The following is a 17,066-nucleotide window of genomic DNA, read 5'->3' as shown; positions in this document are numbered from 1 at the left end:
ACCACAACTTACACAAGCATAGGTTGCTCCGACAAATCATCAGGCCTGCACCGCGGGCTACGGGATATAAATAATTCAAGTTAAAGATTGATCCAATTCACACTAAACGGGGTTAGCAAGTAGAAGCACATTCAGATAAGACGCAGGCCGTCCGGCGCCGCCGCGCTACCTCCATTCTTGCAAACGCATGGTCCCAAATCCGGGAGCGCAAAGCGTTTCTTGATGGTGATCTTCCAACTGCTCCAAGATTGTTTTCTGTGGCTTCATTTGTGCCTGCGTGCCTTTGTAGGCTGCCATGTATGTTTGTTTGTCCATTTGCAATTGAAGCATATCAATACTGGATTTTAGTAGCCGTAGTACCGAATAAGCCCGTCCGTTTGTCTGTTTCAGTACGTCTAATTTTGCCCGGTTTTTCCAAGTTTGGTGGAGGGTACTGTGTACTGTGAACTGTTGTGTGTGAGGATCAATCAGCACCATTATTCATCCTCTGATCTACGTTAGACGTGTAGCGAGGCTGCATCGTCTTTAAACCTTTCAAGCACCATGTCCAGACAGTCCAGTGTCCAGTACGACTGCACGATGTGCCGTGCACTGCGTTGGTAGATCATTTGGGGGAAAATTGGCATCCGTATGCATCAATATTGTTGTTCACGCACAATGCGTTTGGTACATCACTAAGCTTTTGCTGCTCAACAGAAGAAGAAAAAGAGCGACAATGGATTCCCGGACGGCTGATTCGCCGGGTCTCCATTCCGGCTTCCCCGGGGACCCAAACGTTGCTGTCGAGCAGAGAGCGGCCGCCGCTGGCGCTGCGCCTGCGCGACACAAATAAGCAGCCTCTGAAATTCTGAAACCGTCCGCGCACGGGTGCGTCGACACCGACTCGTGCTTCCGGCCGGCCGGCCCCGTCGTGGTGTGGTGTGGTGTGGCAATCATTTCGTCCCCCATTTCTGCCGGAGCACCAGCCAGCACTGACACGTTTTCTGTTAGGAAAAAGAAATGCAAATGCTTGCCGCTCGAATTGTTTCGTGGAGACTATGGTAGCTGGCAGCGGCAACTCAAGCATGCAACACCGCATGGGTTGACTGGGTGTCCAGAAATTAGAATTCGCCAAACGTAGGTTGGACAAAATAATGGATGCACACCACCTGCTAGTTAAAGAGTGGAAGCCTCTCTGAACAGGCGAGTTGGTAAGATGAGACGAAGACCGTTCAAATCCTTCCCGTTCCCCTCGGCTGTCCACCGGCCAACCTGTTCTTCTGGTTCCCTGAATTTTGATGCTTGCTGTGATTGGTCGTTGGACATGTGCGTGCTTTTGTCTGTTTGATAAACCCATCTATTCCTTTCACACACGGTGTGCCAACTTGCATCAATCAGTCTTAAGATGGGCAGGTGGTCCAATATCTTCAGGTCCCATCAGAATTTGAGTAGCATCAGTTTAGTCATTGACATACAGACAAGCTTGTGTCAGTAGATGAGGATCAGGTTCAGGTCCAACCTCTTGGGATTGGGAGAGATGAAGCAATTTCCCTTCAGATATAAAGGGGTTGGATATAATCCCAGAACAGCAGCTATGGTTCTTCTGAAGTAGCCAATCTTATCAACACATTTTCTCCATCACCAAAAATTATCACAGTCCTTGACTGTTCTGAAGTTTACAGATGGAAACCCGTATCGGTGAACCAGTTGTGTTAGTGACATTTGGGATTGCAATGACAGCGGGAGTGTACAATTTTAACAAGCTATATTTGCAGGACTTGGAAAAGATTTCTTCACAACAAAGCTACTAACCTACAAAAAGGTACTAGAATCACATTTGCTCTTTTTTTCTTTAACAATTGGGCGGAACTGTTAGAAATAGACCATCGGCATTACTGTCTAATGGATTGGATGGTACTGTGCAATCCCGCGTTTAGGCGGTAGTTTCCTTAAGATGAACAGCACCAGAGACGATGGTACAATCTCAACCAGCTGCAAAGACACAACAAACACAAGAAGTAAATAATATCAGCAAGTGCAGTGATTGATCATAAGAGACATAAATGATATCACAAAGCAAGTTCGTAAATGCACTAACGACACTACTAAGTGAAATCTGAATCTGAAAAGCAATACCAAGTAATCTGAAATAAAATTGCAGATACTAACAGTTCATGTGACTGAAAAACCTACCAAGTAGTAAAAGAAGTTCGGGATTGGATGGTCCAGAACATCAGGATCAGCTCCTTTATCAAATGCACTAAAGCACATCTGCAACATAGAGACACTAAGTCCGCATGTTATAAATAACTTCTCTGATATCAAAATGATCAGCACAACCTAACGGAAAACTACAGGCCCATGATTATTTGCATTGCCACATTTTACATAGACACCTGACGCATTTAGTGTATGGGAAGTAGTTATAACTTTGCAGGCACCCTCATGTAGCAGAAATCAAGGGCCAAAAGTATACACAAAATCTCCTGCTCTTATACTAGTGTGCAAGCTGATTTTCTTGTTTTCTGTAGTAGCGGATTGACCATAATGAGCAGCTTTTTAACCATAATGCTTAAGGCCAAAGAAAAATAATATCTAGTTTCTTCAATGGCATAGTTCCCACTTGATAAAGCACCATAACATATCAAGGAATGAGTTGTTACCTCCCTCCGTAGAGAAGGAAACCAAAAGCAGCGAATAAGGATGTAGCTGAAAAGTAACTCCCTGTTAGTAGCAGATATAAACAAGCACACAATATAAAATCCTAGACTGCAATATAATTTGCTTCAAATAACTCAATGCACAAGGAACTAAGGTTACAAATGTAGTTTCTGGAATTTGCTAATCAGATATTGTTTTCTTGAAACTTCAAGAATAATTTCATAACTACTATGTCCAAACTATATACTTCATGGTGCCCAAAAACAATAATACTTCATATGGTTCCACAATGCACGGTTTTCATTGCTCCTACAGTGCAAAACATAGTGCTGCAGCCTGCAGGGGAAGCCAAAGGAAATAAGTACATTACCTGCAAAGAACATCTTAGACAAAATGATTACAGCTTGAACTGGTTTCCACCAAGTGAGCAGCCACAGTACTATCTGAAATTTTACAAGTCAATTCATTCAAGAATATCAAAAAAGAAATAAGAAACGGCATCTCATAATAATTCCTTGATTTTTAAATACCTATGGAGAAATACTCTAGAAAAGAGTGCCACTTGAGAAGCTAAAAAAAACTAGACCTGCGGGGGGGAGACCGCCCCCACGGCATTACACTAAGAAGAAGACCTTCTCACGCAAGTCTAGAAAATCCCTGAACCCCTGTCCCACCCATACATAGTGGTCCGTTACCCGTGAGAAAGGCCGGACCCCAACTATGCTCTGGACATGGGACAAGCGAGGGAATTTTTTTACAACGCGCATAACATACTGCGCCACCTCCGACCAGAAATTCGCCCCCGTGGGGGTTCGAACCCTGGCCGGCAGGGTGCCGAGCGCAGCACTCGACCAGTCGGTCTAGCGCTCGACCACTTGAGAAGCTATAGCAATATAGCATATCAAACAATGAACTGAATGTTGTGCAGTAGTATATAAGGTCACCAGGGCATTCATGCAGCAGTGACAAGTAAGAGGAGTCAGTCCTTACACTCATCACTCTCGTTTGGACAGTCCAGTAGAACTATAGCATTTCCTTAACTTACTGTGTTATTTTTGTGACATCTTACCATATGATAGTCCCAAAAATTATAAACAACGAACCCACTGTAAATAAGACATGGACCAGAACTTTCTTGATTATGAACAATCAAGCATAAGGTTGTCATAATAGTTCTCTAATCTGTCAAAGTGTCCCCCAAGTGGTCCATGTAATCACTTTACTTTTAATCATCAGCTTACTGATTACTGACACCTTTTATCCTTTGAATACAGAGTCGATATGAGAAAACTTAAAATTTGTTATAACCCGAATATGCAACTTACCTGAATGGTGTAGACCACTCCGTTGATCACACAGAAAGCTGGTCGGAGCCCATCAGTCGACATCGCACGTGCCTAGCAAACATCAGCACAAAACAATGAGCGCAGAAGCAGTCACGGGACAATACCAAAACACCTCGAAGTGAAACCTAACCTGATAGTAGATTTCAGCCCAAAAAAGCACCAACAGAGCATAGGTCGTGAAGAATGCTAGGCCAGGCAAATCAACAAGCACATGTTGGAATATCTACAATACGGTACACATTACTCCAGTTGTTTCCGACCAACTGACAGAAGAGAAACATGAATAGACTCCTTCCACAAACCTCAGGGTGTACAAGTTGCACATTCTGCCGCAGTACAAACACAGTTGACCTCACTGCAAACATAAACACAAGTTCGTCATAAATAATGGATCCGATGACTATGGTGAACTGAGTAAGCAATGGGCAAGCACTACCAGGGGCGGAGCCAGGATTAGATCATTGGGGGGGCCAAGCAGTGGTTGGAGGGGGCCAACAGTGTTGCCGCAAGCCATCGCTGAGGCGATTTCCACCTTTGCTAATGGTGTTACGGGAGCATAGGCCCCCCCCCCCCCCCCCCCCTTTCTCTGCCCCTGAGCACTACAATAAACTCACCGCTGTTTACAATGAAGTTTAGGAAATGAAACACCTTCTGCGTTGTCCACCCAAACTCAGGTACCCTACACTCGATTCGTATCAGTTGGACCTGACAGAATTCATATCAAATGACCTAATGAGATCGATAGCCATCGTCTTAATCAGTTTCCATCACATTTGAAATATACATCATGCTAGATGACAATTCGCTAGGTTCAAAACCGAATGTAAAACCTATGCTCTGGATTCAGAGTTGAGAACATTTGAAAATGCTATGCTGAACCGCACGACCCCTCATCCTCACATTATCTCATGGTTCAAGACTAAATCCTGCCCCAATTGGATGAGCAAGCTAAGCAGGAGTGTAAGATGGAGCGCGGCGGGTTCGGACTTACTAGGGCTACGACTCAACGACGCCGTAGAGCGCGGCGAGGGCGTGGAAGGTGCGGTCCTGCCACAGCGGCGAGCTGTTCACATCGTCCCACCAGGCATCCAGGGCCGCCGCCGAGGACGAGGCCGCCATTACCGCGCAAATACCACTCCCCTCGACTCCTCGGAATCGGACCCGACCGAGCGGCAGAATCAAACTAAATCAGATCAAATGCTAGGTTAAGCGCGCTCATAATGCGAAGCAAGGGGAAGCGTGCGAGCGATTGGAAGGCCCGAGCTGGAAGCAATCGAAATCCGTCGATGCGGTTCGTTGGCTGCAGAGGCTTTGCCGTGCGGTGAGGAAGGAGACGAGACAGGTCAATCCCCAGCGCGCTGCCGTGAACCCGGTGTATGGGCTTCGGAGTGTTTGTAGCCGTCCATCAGAGGATCTGTGGATGTGATGTGGCAGGCGGTTCCCGATGGGTCTGCGGGCGGGGCTGGTGCCAGCTTGGCATCGCCAACAGGTGCCATGCTGGACTCGTGGTGCTTTTTTTTTTTAGCACATCACAAGAGCTTTAATAATCAAGAGGGGTTACAATCGTTCTGGATAACTTTCTCTAGCCTAGTCGGAAAGCAGTCCGACCAAAAGAACTCAGGATTTGACTCCATGGGCAAGCTTGCACATACATGAGCCACCACGTTGCCTTCCCTGTTTACATGCAAGAGTTTGAAACCGTTGAAACCCCTACCTAGCTCTCGGATCTCCTGCCAGAGTCCTGAAATGACGCTGCGACCGCCGTCTTCAGAACGTAGCAGATTTAACAACACCAAGTTATCTACCTCCAGGATAACATTTGCATGTCCTTGCTCTCCAGCTAGCTGCAAGCCATCTCGTGCTGCCAATGCTTCCCCAGTCAGAGTGTCAGGGATATGCGAGTATAAACGAGCTGCTGCTGAAAGAAGACGACCATCCGAGTCTATGATCACAACGCCCACCTACCCCGGTCGCGGAAGATACATGGAAGGCCGAATCAGTGTTCACCTTGATCCAATTCTCCTGCGGTTTGGCCCAGCGGCCCGGCACCCTTGTCGGTTTAACTGCCAGAACTTCAAGGCACAGGAGGTCCTCCACCATGGAAGCCACATGTCTTACTGCCGCACCCGGACTCCAACGTGTTCTCACATGACGCCACGCATTCCGTCCTGTCCAGAGAGACCAAACTCCACAAATGATGAGAGCAGCATCCTTTTGCACACATATATCATATGCCAACAGGTCCCTAGTCCATGTCGCTGGATGAAGTGGAGGTAACTTACATCCAGTAATTTCCTTCATAGCTTTCCAGAATTGCACCGCATAAGAACATTGCAATGCAATATGGTACAGAGTCTCACCCGGTTCTCCACATGTTTCGCAATGATCTTCGCTGGCAACATGTCTCCTTTTTAGTTCACCCTTGGTAGGAAGATAGCCATGTACTGCCCTCCACCAAAACACCCTAACTTTTGGCGGGATTTTCAAACCCCACAGCTTCTTCCACCACCGCGCATCATCTGATGAGCCGGCGCTGCCGGTTGCATATGATTCTGTTGTTTCCTGTTCCTTTTTCAGTGCTCGGTAGCAGGAACCGGTGCTGCCGGTTGCATATGATTCTGTTGTTTCCTGTTCCTTTTTCAGTGCTCGGTAGCAGGAACGAACAGAATAAACACCTGTTCTTTCAAAAGCCCAAGCATCCACGTCCTCAAGCATCCTGGCCCCGACTTGATCTTTAGTATCTCCAGCGCATCTCTATAAATGAAGGAGGAGCGGACCAGCTGCTCATCCCACTCCCTAGTACCCGGTCTGAACAGGTCTTGCACACGTTCAACAGAGACCGACTCCAACCTAATTGTAGGTTTGAAAGAATCCAACCCTACAATCCAGTTATCTGTCCAGATATTAACTGTGTCCCCCGGTCCAATCCGCTTGATCATGCCTAATTTCAGAGCTTCTCTCCCAAATAAAATCGCTTTCCATGTTTCCGAGCATTTCCTCTTCCTTGTTGCTGTCAAAAACTCACCATTCGGGTAGTACTTTCCTTTTATTACCCTTGCACAGAGCGAATCAGGACGAGTCATGAGTCTCCATCCTTGTTTACCGAGCATAGCCTTGTTGAAAAGAGTTAAATCCCGAAATCCCATTCCTCCATCAGCCTTTGGACATGATAACTTAGACCATTTCTGCCAATGAATCTTATGATTGTCTACTGAACTCCCCCACCAATAGTTTGAAATGTAAGTTCTCATCTTTTGACAAACATTGGTAGGCAACTTGAAACAACTCATGGGGTAAGTAGGCACTGATTGGGCATTTGCTTTGATCAAAACCTCCCTGCCTGCACAGCTCAAGAAATTCTCCCCCCCAGCCAGATACGAAACTTCTTATCCGATCCAAAACATAGTTAAAAGTACCATCAACAGCTCGACCGACAGCTGTTGGTAGCCCCAAATATTTCTCTCCCAGTGCTTCTGTGGCAATTTGTAAAGATTCACGGACTTCATTTTTCTGCGAAACATCACAATTATCATTGAAAAAGATAACTGATTTATCCTTGTTTACTAGTTGCCCCGAGCCACGGTTATAGAGATCAAGGGTCTCTGCAATTCTTTCAGCACCCCGTTTAGTTGCTTGAGTAAAAACCAAACAGTCATCAGCAAAAAGGAGGTGTGAGATCCACGGTGAGTGTAGACTGACCCGGTGTAACGAACATGGCACCATTTATGCCATTTCGAGTGATTTTGGTGATCGAATGACAACACAACACTTGGACTAATATGATTGTTAAGATTATCATTCTCAGGCTTTTAGGTTCAAGTGATGACAAAGAGAGAGAAAATAGGCGTAGCAAGACCCAAAGGGCCGCCCCTACGGGGGTTCCGCTACCCGGTTAGCGGACGGGGGTCGAGGGGGAGCCGCCCCTCGCGGGTCTCAGGGCAGCGCCCTAAAAGCTCTTCGGATCAGGAGCACCGGAAGATCCGACGCCATGGGCATCGGAGCATTCGGTGGTATTCGGAAGAACCGACGCCATGATGTTTGGTGCAGGATGGAATCGAAGCCAAGTCAGCCTTTAGGCATCGGTTGAACCGACGGTCCAAGAAAGGGCATCGGTGCATTGCCAGTCCTTTGTACCAGAGACGATGTCAAGTGCCCAGAAGAAGTTTCTTCAGCACCGGTTCAACCGACGGTGCATCGGTGCATACCACCGGTGTAATGACGTCAGCGTCCAGGTGAAGATTCCTTCAGCACCGGTTGAACCGGTGAAGCATCGGTGCAAAGCATCGGTTCAACCGGTGGTCACTGCGTCAGCCGTCAGGAGTCCAACGGCTACTTCGGTTTATGAGTGACCGGAAGAACCGACGCTACCCCTGCCAGAGGCATCGGTTCTTCCGGTGATACGCAGATTTACAGCTGACCGTTGGAGCAACGGCTACAAGACTTGGTGGCCTATATATACGCCTCACCCCGTCCATTTGAAGTGTGCTGGAGTTGCTGAACATTCTACTACACTTGAAGAACATCTCCAACCACCTTAGAGCTTCATTATACATCATATAGGCTTAAGCACACTTGTGAGAGTGCTTAGTGCTTGTAATAGGGATTAGTTCTTGCGAGAGCTCCCTTGAGAGAAGCCTTGCTGCGGCAAGCAACTTGTGATCCGTCGTGTGACCCTCCGTCTTGGTGTGGAGTGGCAACGACACTTTGTGCGGGGGAAGAGGAGGCCCCTTCCTTGGTGGAGAAGCTCCGTAGTGGATTTCGGCCGGGTGACCGAGAGAGACGGTGGCGGTGCACGAGGCTCGGTGTCTTGTGGGCACTTGCCTTTGCTTGCCGGCATCGCCATTGGTGGCGTAGTGCAAGACGGTGATCGGAAGAGCCTCGGTGTCCCGTGGACGTAGGCGTTTATGCCGAACCACGTTACATGACCGTGTCTACTCGGGAGTTTGCATCCCTCTTGCACTTACCTCTTTACTTACCATATTACGTTTCCGCACTTACTCTTTGTTGTGTGCCTTTAGTTTCCTAGTTAGTTTGATTAGGATTGGCTATAGGTTGCAAGTTTTTAGGGGTAAGTAGAGAGTTGCATAGATAAACCTTAGTTATAACTAGCATGTATAGGACGTGTTAGGTTTATCTTATGCAAGTAGTTTGAGCTCTAGGTTAAAAAGCGATTAGCGACCCTATTCACCCCCTCCCCCTCTAGGGTCGGACACCCCGGTGATCCTTACACCCGGATTCCACGTGAGATGTACTGCGGTCCTCTCGCCTTTAGTAGAGAAGTCAGGCCCTCCGAACACAACAGAAACAGGTAGGGGGAGATAGGGTCTCCTTGGCGAATCCCCCTCGTTGGTCTGAATGTTGGAGACAGGACTCCATTTACCCTTACCGAGAAGGACACAGAAGACACACACTTCATCACCAGGTTGCATCATCCATGTGGAAAGCCCAGCACCACCATGATGGCGTGTAGATATCTCCACTCAACCCGGTCGTACGCTTTAGCCATGTCCAGTTTAACTGCACAGGCACCTGATTTACCTTTTTTGTTCCTCAGATAATGAATGCATTCGTAGGCAATTAGCACATTATCTGTAATGAGCCTACCCGGTACAAAGGCACTTTGTTCCTCTGAAATTATCTCATCAATCACGAGCCGAAGTCTGTTTGCCAAAGCCTTCGAGCAGATCTTATATAACACATTACACAGAGAAATCGACCTGAACTGAGTAAGTGTTTGTGGATGTGCCACCTTTGGTATAAGAACCAGAACAATTTTATTTATCTCCTCAGGCATCACACCACCATTAAGGTAGCCCAGGACTGCCTCAAGACAGAATGCTTCAGCAGAGACCAATGCTTCTGGAAAAAACCAGCCGTGAAGCCGTCAGCCCCGGGAGACTTGCATGGCTTCATTTGGAACAAGGCCGTTTGTACCTCATCCTCTGAGAAAGGCCGCTCCAGTAAGTCGACCATTTGGTCCGTCACTTTCCTTGGCACATATTGGCATATAAGATGAGGCTGGAGTCGCTCCTGGGCTGTGAATAATGATTGGTAAAACTCAGCAGCCCATCCTTCCATAGTCTCCTGCTCTGAAGTCGACGATCCGTCGGGCTTAGTCAGAGAACAAATACGGTTCGTGCGAGCCCTTGCTTTCGCTCTCGCTTGGAAAAAGCCCGTATTCCTGTCACCATCCCGAAGCCACTCCACTCGGGATCGTTGTTTCTCCATAGCCTCTTCCCTCGCCAAAGTTTCTGACACCTCCGTCATCAACCTCTTTTCTCGATCAGTCGGACCCCTGTAGAGGGTATGTCCTCGCTCTTCCTCTAACTGTGCTGTGCTGTCTGGATTGTCCACCTTTTGGCCTGATGAGATGGAAATATGGAATCGAATTTTTTGGCGGGTTTGACTTGTTTTGTGTTGTGAGAGCAATTTTGAATTGTGGGTCATATAAGAAATTCTTGGTTAGAGTAGTTGGAGCTTAGGATTTGGATTTAAATTGACATGAAAGGTTTGATTGTTTGAACGCAATAATATTTTTTGAAGTGAAATTGAACGCAATAATCAAACAAGAATTGTCGTGGGATTCACCATGTTGGTATGACTGACCTATCAATCGAGAAACCTGACTCATGTTGTGCATTAGAGTATTGTAGCCTACTGTTGCTGGCGGCTGCACTATGGCGCAGTTGGTGCAGTTTATCACAGATTCCAAGAACCCTTAGCCTTCCTAGTTCCAAGGCTTTTCGCACACTAGCCACCAACCAACTTACATTGAGCCTTTGCATTGCAGGCCTGAATATTTAACCGGCGTAGCAGCGGTAGCCACGATGGCCGACGACCAAACCTAGCTACTGCGACGTCTCAGGAAGCAGGAGCGCCTTTCGCTGTAGCTTGTCTGAAGAATCGGGGAGCAGCAGAGCACGCATGGCTCTCGGGGTATGGAGTGGAAGGAAGAGACACAGAGCGTGGCCGCGCCGCCATCATCGGTTTCCATTCGTTCGATCGTGTCGTGTAACCCGGAAAGGGGAACCGCTACTCATTCCATATTGCAACTTGCGACGTCCGTCTCCATCATCCATTTAATTTGTTACATGCACGCGCGAGCTGACGACGAACACACACATACAAACACTCTGCTTGCGACTGGACCTGCTTGCTTGCTAGCTACTAGAGAGGCGCCCAACAACACTAGAGCGAGCGAGAAGACACAATGATGGCCGGTCTAGCTAGCTCCCAGCAGCTAGCTCGTCACGCACGGCACGATCAATCCTTGGCGATGGATCGAGAGGATCGGAACACCATGCCACGCCATGCTACATGACGGAGCATGCGTTGACGTCGTCGTCGTTGAACATGTTGCTGACGGGGTCGGCGCCGCGGTGGGGCTCCGGGAGGTGGCCGTGCTTGTCGCCGTTGTAGCCGTGGCGGTAGTAGTTGTAGGTGCGGCGGTAGGACTCCTCGTCGTGGAAGTAGTTCTTGGCGGAGGTGAAGTGGAGCGGCAGGTCCGGGTTGGGCCAGAACTCGGCCTTCTTCCCCGCGCGGCGAACCTCCTTGAGCACCCGGTGCCGGTCCACGTACCCCGTCACCGTCACCTTCTCCATCTCCACCTCCACCTCCACCGAGTCCACGCCGCGAAGCCGCGTCAGCGCGTGCTTCACCACGCGCTCGCACCCGGAGCAGCACATCCGGACCTTGAGCTCCACCGTCTGCATGCATGCATGCAGTGATCGAGCTTATTATCAGTTGTTCCTCATCGATCAGTTCATCATCTTCTTCTTCTCGACTCGATGGATCGAGACAAGGAAAAATTAAAACATACTACTGTAATACTACTACAGTACTAGTATTTTAATTATTTACTGGAACGGAATTATTTTAACAGCACGCCGAGGTAAACATTTTTGTTCTAGGCTAATACTAGTTTACTGGTTCCAACAACGGCGCCTGCAGCAGCCGAGGAAAAAGGCTTTACTTTTCTTATCCTAGGTAGAGTATGCCACTGCGAGCATCCTTTTTCCTCACCCTTTCTGGCCTTCTTTCTAGGACGCATGCACGAGGTCGCTGCTGCTCTCAACAGGAGCGTCCGCATGCCCGCGGCACGCCTAAACTAAAGGATTGCTGCCTCGCCGTCACTGTGCTCCTCCTACCGTGACTGCACAAACATGCACAGTAGTACTCCTCAAAATATTTGTGGCGTGGCGGGCAGAGAATAAGTCTGAACATGTCACGTCGCAATCGCAGCATGGCCAAAGTTGCCGTACTTGCGTACACCCGGCCTGCTGCCATTTGTTTCACATGCAGTGCAGGCCCTGACTGACGGAAAGAACAGAGCAAGGAAGGAAGCACGCACCTGCAGCGACAGCGGCCTGCTCCGGCGGCCCATCATCCTGCGCCCGGCCAAGGGGCCCTCCTGGTAACCACCACCGTACAGGGTGTTGGCGCTCGTCGGGTGGCTGCTGTAGTAGTAGGCGCCGCCGCGGTGGCCGCCGGACGGGTAGAAGCAGCACAGCAGGAACGACGACAGCGCGGAGGAGACCGACATGCCCGGCTACCTCAGCTCACCGGAGGCCGCAGGCAGCGACTTATACACGCCAAGATGACGGCCGGCTACCCTCTCTGCTGGTTCACCGCACCGGAGCCTTGGCCAGGGAGGTTTGCTAAGAGCTTTGGGTGTTGGGTGGCCCGACCGAGATGTCTAGCTACTGCGGCGGCAAGGCAAGGGGAAATGCCTGGGCTTTGCTTGCTCGCTGGGGTTGGACGACGCTGGAGGGGGAGAGGGAGGGAGTGCGGCGAGTGCCTCTCGCCTCTGGCCTCTGCTGCTGCTTTTATTCGCTCGCCGGCGCTGCCGCGGCCTCTACCACCCGGTGCCGTGCAGTAGTTTATGGGCGTGGGCGGAATGGTATCTTGTAGCGGAGCAGAGAGAGAGAGGGGTACTCCGTGCGCTTGCCTTTTTCGCCCTCGTATTGATGCTTGAATTCTGGGAGACTGGGAGCAAGGGGGGCCCTCGCGCCGGTGAGAGACCGCGAGCCGAGGGGGGGTGGGGGGGGGGGGGCAGCTGCTGCTGGCCAGTCCGGTACACATGTTCTACCACCCCAGCTGTGGATCAGTGCTACTATACCACTGGTTTAAATATAATAATCAAGAATTCTCACGCTGTTAACAATTTGAAATGCTGCAAGTTAAGATATGAAGAGAGATCACCAGCGATGTTCTGTTGCAGGCAGATGAGATGAGCTAGCTGCACAATGATGCTCATGTCGAGCTCTTTTTGTGTGCATCATGACGACAGACATGAATGCCAGCCCAGCAGTGAGCCAGCGACCCCATTTCTTCATGCTTTTGCAATTCAAACGTTCGGCAATAGTCAGAATCGAGCATGAGTGAGTGACCCGGATTCTTGTATTCTTCTATCTTTCGAATTGACGCTCAATTTGAACTTCTGATCTCTCAGTGACACTGCCCTGGGAATATTTCAGTGCAGTTATCCAAGTATTCAGTGACTGATTTCGTCGGAGAGGAAACAGATTGCTCGTGGCACAAGACAGGAAAAGTGTCTCAAGGAGGAATATATGTCAGGTTGGGGGGAAAAGCAGCAAAAATTTCAGAGATATTCTGGGGAAAAAATCTCCCTCTCCCTCTCCCTCCCTCTGCGCCGAGCTGGAACGAGTTCCAAAGCTTATGCCTTGTGCTTATTCTGTCCAGGCTTTTCTACGCACAGCGTGCACTACAGTTGCAATGTTCTCCTAACCTAGTCCACAGTCCACACCTGTCAGAGGAATTATCCTCATCTTGCTCTCCCTGTAATGCCTCGCAGAGCGTGCACTACAGTTGCACTACAGTTGCAATGTTCTCCCTGTGCTGACCTGACACTGCGTCTGCGTGCATGTAATTCGATATTGTCTGTCGGTTTCTGAATTTCGCACTTGTGCTTATTCCAGCTCTTCGAACCTAGAACAGCATTTGTTCGACAATAATGCCTCGCAGAAGGGTATCTAGCTATCTAGATAGTCTTTTGTTGCATCATAGGGTTGCCAGGACGCTGGTAGGTTAGACCAAGATCATAGTGGCCCAATCAGCAAACATGGATCACACTTCATACCTCGGGGTGTAGATTAGTGCAGTACTCTGCTAAATCATTTTGCTTGCCTACACAGGGTGAGCTAGTGCTGAGACCAGGAAATGCGCTACACGTAATCACAATGAGCGTACTGACAAGTTGTCAAGTTGACATGCATGCGGCGCCGAGAATTAATGCGGCCGCGAAAATTAGACTTTCTCTGATCAAGCCATAATCCACTCTCAGTAGTATATACTTTGAATCACTGTTTCAGGCGACCAACAATGGTCAGACTGTTAAAGAACAGTGGCTGCCGATTCTTTCGGCTAGAGACTTGTCCTCATTACGCCCACTAATTAGGAAACTTAAATCAAAAGGCGCTCTTTTGACCACTGCCCTTCTGTCTGTCTCGGCCTGACAAGACTTAATCAGGGAGCCTGTCTCATGGCTCCCATTTCATGTTTCTTCAGTTAGACAGTACTACTAAAATTTATTCAGATAACTCAGCCACAGAGCCGCACTTTTTCGGCTATCTTTAATTTGTCAGTGCAAGAATTATGCTTCTGTCAACTTTGAGTACTAGCCATTGATGTCCAATTGCATATTGCCCACCATAATCATTGTGCACCACTCATTTAAAACGTCCCTTTGAGGCAGAGCATACGAATCGGTCGGTAATGAGAGATAGGTTGTGTCCCATGACCCATGGATTTAACTTGAAATGATGAGAGCTGGATTGTTTATGGATGTACGAATGGTTCTCTGATTAGGAAAGCTGCGGAAAGGGCTGGATAACATACAGCCTTTGCAGCTGGTCCGGTGATTGTGTGCTTGTAGAGGACCTTGTTTAAGCTCCAGCTTTACGTAAAGAAAAAGAGAGAATAAGTTTTAGTTTGGTGCTAGTCATTTACAAACCAAACTATGTTACTATATTGCTGGTACAATGATGGAACTGGATTTGCTTGAACCTGCATTGTGAGGTAATGGTGAAGGTGGGTACTTATTAAGGATGATAAATTGACAACTTGTTGAATCCAAAATGAACCTGAAAGAAGAAGAAGCAAGTATTCCTTCCGTAGTAAAGAGTAATCTTGCTATATTTTTTTAGCTCGGGGATAGGGATAAAGTTACTACTTTCCTGGTAAAGATTTTTTGCCCATCCTTTTCCTAATATTCTCTGCTTGGTCCTTTGTACGATAAGTGAGCTTGCTGAAAGAATGAAAATGCTTTACTTTCCGAGTAAGTAATTCTACCAAGATCTCTGAAGGAAAGTAACCAAACCACTCTCTGAAATACCAAGATCTCTGAAGGAAAGTAACCAAACCACTCTCTGAAATACCAATGCCGGGAGTTGCAGGAATCAGATCTGAACGCAAAGTCAGATTTAAGAGGAAAAGCTGGTGCTTTTGAAGGAACACAAGTACTTGGCTGAGTGTCAGGAGTCAGCACTCAGAACCACTGGAACTCTGGAGGAGGGAGCTGTAAACTCTAGGAATAAAGTCGACTTGTATCCCAAAAGCTGAGAGAGAATGACTGGGAACATCGAAAAGCAAGAAATACCCCCTGCTACATGCTTGCTGCTGAAGTTGCTCTCACGAAACAGCTGCAGCTTGCAGTTGCAAATAAAAGTAGGGGTGAAACAAGAGGAAGTGTCGCAGCCTCTGTCCTTTAAAATATCTAGTGGTTGTCAGATTTTCATTCTGATATTTTGTTGAGGTATTCGTATTCGGTATTCCGATTCAGAAGACCACGGTAAGCTTCAGCCTTTCGTTTGAGACACGTTGAAGACCAGTGATGTTTCAGAAGACTTTCAGTTGCCACCTGCTCGTGTCCCCAACTGGTATTCTGCTTGTTACTAGTAGTTTTAGGGCGCAAGATGGGATACGGTGCGGATAATGCTGGGAATATGTGCGAGATAATAATGACAATAATATTAATAATGCTTATTCTTATCTTGAGACGTTGCGAAAATCCTGCAGACTAGGTAACCACTTGCATGAAGAGTTGATTGGATGTAATACTAATAACCAGATAAAAAAGATGCAGACGAACAGCTCACCGCACCCCATTCTCCTAGTTGCTCGAATATGTGGCAACAAAATGGAAAGCGACAGATCGACGATTAAGTGACTAAATAATCTTCCACTAGTAACGCACGCAACACTTGCAGCGCAGCTTGCATTGCAATAAGATCCATGATCCATGCATTCTGCAAGATGTCTCCCTGCCCCAAGCTAGCTTGGTAGTAGCTAGGGGAGAATGGAATCCATTCCTTATCCAGAAGCCGCCGCTCCGCCTCTGAACCGGATCATCTCGGCAATGCAGGCGAGCACGCCATGGCCGCCAAGCTCTCTCAACGGATGGATGGAGAGACGGACAGGGCGGTAACGCAGGGACGGACATGTGATTCGGACGGATAGCTTCGAATTTACAGGATGCCGGCCCGGCCGTGAGATTCCCGGCGCACTGGGCGCGGCGGGCGAGAATATGTGGGCAAGAACCTACACGCACGCAGCCCGCGTGCTTTGTCTTTATTCCGTTGTCAGTCCGTGGGTGCGATTCCTTGGTTGCCAAGGAGGAAGCGGATTTGCTGGTCGAGGAATTTGTGCAGAGAGATCGGTGAGTGATGTGGGGTGGGGAGGAGGAGGAAGACGACGACGATCCTGCCATGTCACAGACTGTGAGCCCAAAGGCCCAAGCAAACAGATTGAATGTCTCTGGCCCATTGCATTCATGGGTCTAGATTGACAGACAGGCCCCTGCATCATGCATGCAATATAATGCAAGCCAGTCCAGTCCAGACTGCTGCAGAGTGGCGCGTATCTGGGACCTGGGTAGGCCAAACTTAACAGTGCTTAATATAAATGGACCCATGCATGTGATGGAGGCGCCATCAATCTCCCGGCCGGCCGGCCCCCAGTGGTCATCTGCAGGTTTTTCATGGAGGGCACAGCGCCGTCCCGATCTGATAGAGACATAAGAGAGGTAGGGTAGGATCGATGTGGTATGGCACTTAGGCTCTG

The 17,066-nt window shown here is 48.5% G+C and overlaps 1 protein-coding gene and 1 pseudogene across 1 annotated transcript; both read right to left on the bottom strand.

Moving 5' to 3' along the window:
* Window positions 1-1,588: 1,588 nt before the first annotated feature.
* On the bottom strand, window positions 1,589-5,315 carry LOC120647527 (annotated as a pseudogene).
* Window positions 5,316-10,998: 5,683 nt separating this feature from the next.
* Window positions 10,999-12,899, bottom strand: LOC120647524 (heavy metal-associated isoprenylated plant protein 30-like). Its single transcript, XM_039924344.1, has 2 exons — window positions 12,337-12,899; window positions 10,999-11,692 (listed from the first exon to the last, which is right to left on the bottom strand). Exons 1-2 carry the CDS (start codon window positions 12,526-12,528, stop codon window positions 11,300-11,302), a joined length of 585 nt encoding a protein of 194 aa, XP_039780278.1. The 5' UTR covers window positions 12,529-12,899; the 3' UTR covers window positions 10,999-11,299.
* Between the last annotated feature and the right edge of the window lie 4,167 nt (window positions 12,900-17,066).

This window comes from Panicum virgatum, chromosome 9K, assembly GCF_016808335.1.
Source record: "Panicum virgatum strain AP13 chromosome 9K, P.virgatum_v5, whole genome shotgun sequence".
NCBI classification, from domain to species: Eukaryota; Viridiplantae; Streptophyta; class Magnoliopsida; order Poales; family Poaceae; genus Panicum; species Panicum virgatum.
This window is presented reverse-complemented; position numbering and strand designations above follow the sequence as displayed.

Excerpts from the sequence above, each read along its gene's own strand:
- LOC120647524 (XM_039924344.1), bottom strand. The coding sequence starts at position 12,528 with ATGTCGGTCTCCTCCGCGCTGTCGTCGTTCCTGCTGTGCTGCTTCTAC. Across the intron at positions 11,693-12,336 it reads GCAGGCCGCTGTCGCTGCAG|ACGGTGGAGCTCAAGGTCCG; the intron begins GTGCGTGCTTCC and ends GCATGCATGCAG.